The sequence below is a fragment of the Phodopus roborovskii genome, unplaced genomic scaffold, assembly GCF_943737965.1.
Source record: "Phodopus roborovskii unplaced genomic scaffold, PHOROB, whole genome shotgun sequence".
Classification (NCBI taxonomy): domain Eukaryota; kingdom Metazoa; phylum Chordata; class Mammalia; order Rodentia; family Cricetidae; genus Phodopus; species Phodopus roborovskii.
The window spans coordinates 14,228,329-14,236,877 of record NW_026125059.1 but is presented as its reverse complement, the minus strand read 5'-3'; the positions used below and the strand labels follow the sequence as shown (position 1 = coordinate 14,236,877).

General features: G+C 42.5%; 1 protein-coding gene across 1 annotated transcript; it reads left to right on the top strand.

Moving 5' to 3' along the window:
- The first annotated feature begins 4,073 nt into the window (after window positions 1-4,073).
- Window positions 4,074-5,163, top strand: LOC127225247 (seminal vesicle secretory protein 3A). Its single transcript, XM_051188613.1, has 2 exons — window positions 4,074-4,216; window positions 4,445-5,163. Exons 1-2 carry the CDS (start codon window positions 4,144-4,146, stop codon window positions 5,161-5,163), a joined length of 792 nt encoding a protein of 263 aa, XP_051044570.1. The 5' UTR covers window positions 4,074-4,143.
- Window positions 5,164-8,549: the final 3,386 nt, after the last annotated feature.

The window sequence follows — 8,549 nt, the reverse complement described above, 5'->3', positions numbered from 1 at the left end:
GTGATGTGTTATCCCATGGTGATGGTGGTGATGGGGTAATCAGGTGCCCTTGTTAAGAAATAAGGCCAGGTACCCAGTGTTAATCAGTCTTGACATTTTTCCTGATCACACAGCTTCACCTTTAATGCAGAACAAATGATATCAGAAACAATCTTCTCACATCTAGGATATGGTAACTGAGTTCCAAAGAGGAGGATTATGGGTTATCCGATTCAGAGAATGCCCTGTGATGGCGGGCAGCTTAGAGATATGGTTTAGAGCTAACTTCTGAGAAAGGTCATACTTGATAAATTCGGTTTATCTGAGCTCAGAAAAAAAATGGTTGATAGCATGGAGGAAAACGTTTTAAAGTGGCAGAATAAGACATAGGAAAGCATCAAAGCAAAGGCTAAGTAAACTGAGGCCATGCCATGTAGTCAAAGTTCTCTTCTACTGATCTGAAAACAACCTATTTCACTGAGCTCTTCAGCCTCCTTCCCTCTCATGGTTTAGTTATCATAACTTTGTGTTCTGACCATGGCTTTCATAGTTTCTGTCACATCTTTTACCCTCCATTATTAAAGAGAAGGAAGGAGTCCTTTTATCAGTCCCTCCAACATCCACAGTTTTTAGGTGGTGGAAGTGAATAATGGTAAAGAGTTTCCCTAAGACAGTTAATACATTCAGTGGCAAACCAACTGGCGACATACAGAATTTCGCTTTGTTTTGTGTACATGTTCTGACTATTTTATTGATTTATTTGGGCATTTTTGATCTTAAAGAATCTATAGCTGGCATTGGATAAGCAACTGATATGCCCTCCCCTGGGGAAGATGATCTCCTCCACTCTCAGCTTTCCTTAATTACCTGTATTTCTTTCTGTGAGGTCGAAGCATCATGCACTTTCCTTCATCCATGTTGGCATACCTATGGTTGTTGTCTTTGTTCAGCCCATATTTAGGTAGCCATGTTGGTGAAAGTTTATGGGTGTGGCTTGTGACAGTCCTAGGATACATAGTCTCAAAGCAAATTGCCTGGTCCTCTAGCACATTCCACCCCATCTCTTGTAGTGATCCCTCAGTCCTAGGTACGGAAGTATCTGAGAATGTATCAGTTGGAACTGGGTTCCACAACTCTGAGTTTTGATTGGTTATCATTTTCTGTATTGGTATTCTTTAAAACAGATGGTAGGGAGCACTTGTCAATTTTTATAAGCTCAGTATTTTATTATATCCTTAGAAAAGCATTTTTTTTTTTTGGAAAATAAAAAATCAATACTGTAATTCTAGGACTTCTGGGTTCTAGGCGCCCTTATGAAAGTTAATCTTTCAGTACAATTTCTCAAAACTGTCCAACACCAGGAAAAGTAAATAAAACCACATAGAATCCATTCCCTTCCACGGAATCAGAAATCTGAGAATAAGAAAAACAAACAAACAAAAAAACAAAATGAAACTTTAAAATCCATTTATAAAAAATACCATGAGTTTTGAATGCAGGTAATTCTTGTACCCAGACCTTTTCCCTTTGTGAAGAATAAAGCAGGACCCAGAAATGTGTATGCAAATTAAGTGAAAAAATAAGAGAGCTAACATGGAATCAGCCTCCCTCCCAGGCCTTCCCAAGGGTGCAGTTGTCACAGCTAATGGTTAATATTGCTACACTGATACTAAAGTCACTACTCTCTATATAATGATCCACTTCTTATCTAATGTTTTTGGTTTCAGGATCTCATCCAAAATGGCTCACTACATTGAGTTGTCACATTTCAACTTGCCTGAGGATGGGGCTTTTATATACTTTTTTGTAATCAATTCTTTGAGAGTTTCATACATTGTATTTTGATCCTATTCACCCCCTTCACCAATTCCTCCCAGATCTGCCATCCATTCCATAGTCTTCCAAATTTGTGTCTTCATTTTAAGTATTTAAACATTTTTGAGTTTCATATATTAGTACTATATTTACATTATTTCCACCATTCCCCCCAACTCCTCTCCTCCTTCTCCCTCATTCTTTCTCAAATCCACATCTTCTTTAATTATCATCATTTTATGTCTATATATGTGTGTGCATATATAAATATAACATGCTGGATCCATTCAGTGTTGACCATAACTATACATGTTTAGGACTGGTTGACTGGGACTGGATAACCTATTAGGAGTCTTGTCTCTAGAGAAGCCAAGGGCCCCTTTGATCACTAGCAATCAATTTCCTGTAGCTCCAAATATAAGTCTCAAAGGCATAGTGAGTCATTTCTGGACTCCGTGGTCATTTCTGCTTTTTGAACTGTTATTCTAAGCAGACTACTTCAAAGGTCAGCTCTTAGCATGTAACCTTGGCTTCTTTGGGTACTAGATTTATTGCATATCCCAGTAAGTTTTCAGCCTCTGGTTCTGGCAGGTTCCCAGTCACTGCAGAAGACTTACACCCAGAGCGAGCAAATGTCCAAGTCTTGGGGTGCCAACTGATAATGGCAGAGAATGAAGGAAGTGAACAGAATAACAAAGTCTCCACTGACTATGAGGCTCATATTTTGCACAGAGGGTTAAACACAGACATTGGTTATTGACATGTTAAAAATAAAAGATCATTTGTCCACAAATCAGATCTCCATCAAGAATTCCTCCTGGCATTGTCTCAAGGGAAGGGCATAGAGAGATGGAGAAGTAAGCAAGAAAAGGAAGTCATTTGCCTTCTTGGTAATTTCAAATCTTTTGACTGGCATCTCTGCTGAGGAGCCAGTTATCTTAGACTTGGGACAAAGAGATCAGATTAGGAGAAGCTCAGAGCTCCTAGGCAAAAGCCAGCATCCTTGTGTTCTGTTTGGTGACTGAGCACCTTTATCCCCTTCTTCTCATGAGAATGTGAGTGGACTTCACTTTAACTCCTTCCACAAAGCATTCTTCCAAGTAAACTAGCATTTGGGGATATACAGGCTGAAAATGCTTTTTCATGCACCTTCTCTTAGACCCCTGCCCAGCTGGTGTGAGGACATGCAGGCTCTCTGCAGAGATGTTTAATTCTTCTGTCCTTTTCCCACACCACTGTCTGCCTGGGGAAACTAAAGGGCAGACATATCAACCACTCAGGATCTTCCCACAGCTGCAGGGAACTGCACTTTTACAGGAGGTGCACAGTCTCCCTTGGCATCTGGTCCCTTACACTCATGGCATTCTTATATGAACACATCCACTAGTGATGACAGACATGACCAGTGCCGCCTGAAGCTGTTCCTCATATGTAAGGGACTTCCCTCACTGAGTGGTACTATGGTTTTTAGATGATTTAATGAAAATAATGAAATTAGGAAACCAGGGTCTTTTCTCCTTGTTCCAACAGTCATTCCTGTCTGCAGCCAAACATAGTGAATTTCTCCCACCCCTGAAAAGCCCTCTACAGCTGCCTTCCTCTTGAGATGCAGCCCCGATGCTCATCCCACTGAGGACATGGACCACAGGGCACTCTGGACTTTGACTTTGCTGCTCTCCATCCTGCAGATGATGGCCTGCCATGCCGCACTCATGGGCTCTCATCAAGCCACTAATGAAAGGGAACACGGGGAGGGGGGTGGGGATGGGGGGGGAGTTCACACAAGTCAGTAGAAAGGTCAGGCATTTTAGGGTTACTTACATGCAGCTGTATCTCAGTTATTGTTATTGAAATTTTCTTTGGAACCCTTAAATTTGCCTTCTTTCCTGTGTCTTATTTTAACCTTTGCAAATAGGCCCTTTGAGAGGAGGCATGTGTGTCCATCTCATTTTGAAAAACACACATGTGCACAGCATGTTTGGGGCACATCTAACTAAGGGTGCAGTGCACTAGGCCCCACACTTGAACTACTAAATCTTGGACAGGCCCTGGTTACTCTTGTGATCTCTGCCTTGAATTTCTTCTGGAAACATCATGTGATGATCTTGAAGTGATGATAAAAATTTTCTAGGACATGTAGGGGTAAGACAAAGATGCCTATGACATCTTGTATCTGTCGTCTCTAGGAATATTGACAATATCTCTTACTGAGAAGAAGGCAGAAGCCAGCAGGCCAGATAAGTAGGGACGGGTGAGGGCTTCGGTGACTCCAGCCACATCTATGCACCCAGCAGAGAACATATAAAGCAGAGGTCAGCTGAGCTCTCAGTGAAGGCCCCTCCTGGTGAGATGAAGTCCATCTTCTTCAGCCTTTCTCTGCTCCTCCTTCTGGAGAAGCAAGCAGCTTCAGTAGGAGTCTATGGTGAGTGCAAGGAATCACCTGGCAGGAAGGCACTCAGGGAGAATTAGGGTGTTCTGGCAGTGACAAGAACCCTCCACAGGGCGATCTTGATGGACTTTGACTCTTCTCCACCCAAACGCACATGCTTTGTGGGTACCTCGGCGGGTTGATGGGGAAAATTCTAGAGTAAGACTAGAAAGGGCACTGTACAGAGAGTGTAACTCAAACATTCTTGTTATCAATTACCAGGTGGGACAAAAGGACACTTGCTAGTAAAAACATCCCCCGTTGTATTTATCCAAAAAGGCCATTTCCACTACGAGCCTGAAGGAGCACAGGAAGATGCATCAGAAGAAAGCATTTTTGTGCAGACTAAGCAGTATGCATATGGCCAAAATGTTGCTGCTGAAGTCGGGGAGACTCAGAGTTCACAGGAGCAGACAGGGTTAAATGAAGACATAGTTTGTGATGAAGAAGACAAGATTAGCCAACAAAAATCCCAACTTCAATCCCAGTCACAGATCAAATCCCAACCCCAAGTAAAATCTGGTGAAGCCCAACTGAAGTCCCAAACAGGCCAGCTAAAGACCCTAGGCCAGGTGAAATCACAAATCAAGCTGAAGTCCCTCAGCGCCCCTTTGAAATCCTACCAGGCAAAACTAACTCTCCAAGAAGAGGCTGCTCAGCAAATCAAGGGCAAAGAATATTCCCTGGATGAAGACCGGGCCCAAGTGCATCAACAGCATAAAAAGATCCACGGGCTCAAAAGAAAGCTTGGCTGGGCCAGGAAAACAGCAGAGTTCTTTCCACATTTTAGACAGTACTCCCAAGCCTATGATGGCTATGCTGTGCAGTTTCAAGAGCAAATACAGGGTGGAATTCACAGAAAGCATGTCCATCAAGCTCAAGGGATGTGCTACTGTCCAAGAGGAGGGGTAGTCCTACATCAAGATGTCTTCACAGAATAACACATTCATGAATCAGTCAAGGACAAGGACACATTTAGAGGTAAGTGTCTTACCACACAGCAGAGACATCTACCCCAGTGTTTATAGCTGGTACACGATGAGCTTCCTGGTTCCATTACAGGATTGGTAGTGAGTCCTACAGCAAAGCATGTGCTGCATTGCAAAGTTTATGGAGTTGAGCTCCATTCCCTGGTGAAGCGAGCTCCCGGTATAGGCAGTGCAAGCTCCCTGAGCTGTCAGTTTGTCTCAGATTCCTCTGTTTAATGCATCTTCTCCATACATTTATTTTACACATGTGTAGCCATTAATGCTTTGAACATGTATGTAAATTTAAGTTGTATTTTTGTAACTTCTTATGCTTTGAATTCATAAGACTCAATTTCTTGCTACATTGTTACAAAGCATTAATGGTTTTGTTTCACTTACACTTTAATGATCTTCAATCCCTTTTAGGGTTCCCTTATCCTTTAGAGACCTCAAATCCATGTGGTTTTTCTCTATCTTTTTTGAATATGTGAGGTAAATGAGTCCCAAGGACCATTGTTGTTTGTGATGCAGGAACTGTGACAAGGTAGGCACTGGGGTAGTACGGAATCAGTTGCAGGGAATGTTTGCTCCATCAGGAGAGAAATCTGCAGCTTTGGGAGGAAAACAATGTAACCTGCATGGTTGCATCAATGGGCACTTCCTGTGAAGAGAAGGAAAACAACAGAATCTGTGGTCCCAGTGACCAGTAGTGGCCAATCCCCCAAATGGTCATAACTGGGTCCAAACAGACAATGGACCTGGTCACTCTGGCTTCCTGACTGCTGATCTTCACTAATGTGCATCTCCATCTGTGTTCTCTTGCCATAGGAGTCACCTGACCTGTGTGAATTGTGATGTCTTCAAGAGACAGATGCCCCTGTAGTCCTGTGTGTTTTTGCACGAATGCCATGACCCATCACTCTTTGCTCCTGGGGCTTCTAAGCTTGGAGCATCCTTACACCAATGCTCTCTAGTAAAGAGATTTTTCCTGACATCATTTGCTTTGGAGAGTTGAAATCTCCAAGTTCCTACTAATTTGGGGGCTTGGATGGTAACCCTTCAAATAATAGTCCCAAGGACATCATTATTGTAGCATTACAGATAATAGAAAACAAGTGTTTCTCAATAAAGATATTATTTTGGCATCAATTGCTTTTTAATATTTTATGTGGTTTGATTATGCATATGTGTGTGTATATGAATGGATGTTCATGCATGCCAGGTTATGCCTATGGAGTTCAGGTGATAACCTCTGGGAACTGATTTTTTTCTTCTTCTGTGGGTTTCAAGGATTAAAGTTGGGTTTTAAGAGCCAGTGGTCTTACCCATTGAGCCTCCTGTTGATATAGCCTTTGCTCTTGCCTATTTAAAACTATTGATCCCTTCAAGCTTAGGGGTTTGAAGGGCATACCTCTAAGTAACAATTCCAATTATGGATAATAGCAGTTACAACCATATATCTAGATCTCTGTCTAGAAATGCAACATTTAAAAAAAAGTGATGTACTCTCTGGTTACCATGTGCACATTCTGTGCACAACTACCACCCCCTCATGACTTACTAGTGGGATTTCAGAAATTACCCACTGAGAAATGTCAGGTGAACTGTACTTTGACAGGCCATAGAGAGTTCCCTGCTATACTCATATGTCTACCAGCCCGCAGTACCTCACTCTTGTTTTAAGAGAATATTCTTCTCTCCCAGCTTCCTTTCAGAAGCAAATATCTCTCATATATTAAGGCTCCACAATTATAGCATGACAGAGTGTGTTAAGCAATCACTGTGGACAGACAGAGCAAAGGACTGAATGTAATAGCTGGAAAGGATGTTTGCTAAATGGCAACTTTGCTACCTAAATCACCTACTTTCCAATACCGAAGATGTTTCCTGAGAAGGCAAATTCTTTAGGAACAGAAGATAACATGGAAGAGTAAAGATGGCTTTCCAGTTCCAGCTCAGCCACAGAAACTATCTTTAGTAAAATCTGTTCCTGGCTCTAGGCTTGAGTCCACCATTTGTTCATGAGAAAGTGCAGACTGTAATCCTGAACTCCATTTCATATCTGTTGGCCGGAATGAGGTAGGGCTGTCCTGCTTCTGTGACTCTATGACAGGAATGGAACAAATTTATTTATCCGTGAGTATGTGTGAAACTTGTGAGAACAAAAGAATGACTCTCAATGTGGTCAAATATTGACACACCCGCCTCTGACTTCACAAGTTCAGCACCACTATCCCTCTGATTTTAGAAAATACAATCTCTCTTGTCGTGAACAGAAAGTAGTAACTCCTTTGTTATGAGTTCATGGGAGTTAGTTACCATCTCTATGTGCACACTGAATAGGGAGAGCATAGAAATGGAGGATTATCCAAGCTTTAGAACAAAACAAAATTGGTTCTTCTGAGGACTAGAAATTTGGGACTATGAGTCTGTCTTTTCTTTTTCTTTTTCTTTTTATAATTTATTTTTATTATTTTTATTAATTTATTTTTTTAATTTTTATTTTACATATAGATCCCAGTTGCCTCTCCCTCCCTTCCTCCCTCCCTCTTTCTGTCTCTCCCACCCTCTCATGTACCCCGACCACTTGCCCCTCCCATCCCCCCCCGACTCCACATGTAGTATGATGCCCTGCAGGAGGGGTCATCTAAATCTGTCAAGTCATTTGGAGTAGAGACTAGGACTTCTCTCCTGTCTCTAGGTTAAGGGAGTATCCCTCCATGGGGGATGTGTTCCCAAGGTCCTTTGTGCACCAGGGATACATCCTGGCTCCATTGTCTGAGGTCCCTTAGACTGCTCAGTCCTTCTAGCTGAGGCCCATATTCAGGGGGGCCTGAGTCAGTCCCATGCTGGATTCCCAGCTATCAGTCTGGGGGCCCGTTAGCTCCTCCTTGTTCAAGTCAGCTGTCTCTGTGTGTTTCTGCAGCATTTTCTTGTCCTCCCTCTAACATCTGGATTCCAGTTCAGCTCAGTGTTTAGTTGTGGGTGTTTGCCTCTGTTTCCATCAGCTACTAGATGAGGACAATCTCATTATCAGGGAAGGGTATTTATGGCAGCCTTTCCACTGTTGCTCAAATTGTTAGTTGAGGTCAGTCTTGTAGGTCTCAGGACATTTATCTAGGTTCAGTTTTCTCTTCAAACCTATAGTGGCTTCCTCCTTTATTCTCTCTCTCTCTCTCTCTCTCTCTCTCTCTCTCTCTCTCTCTCTCTCTCTCTCTCTTCTCTTCTCTCATCTATTCCTCCCCTTACTCAATCTTCCTAGTCTCACATGCTTTCCTCTCCTCCCCCTCTCTTTCTCCTAGTACCCTCTCCATTCACTGCCCCCACAATCCCCATGTGCTCTGGGAATCTTGTCCCTT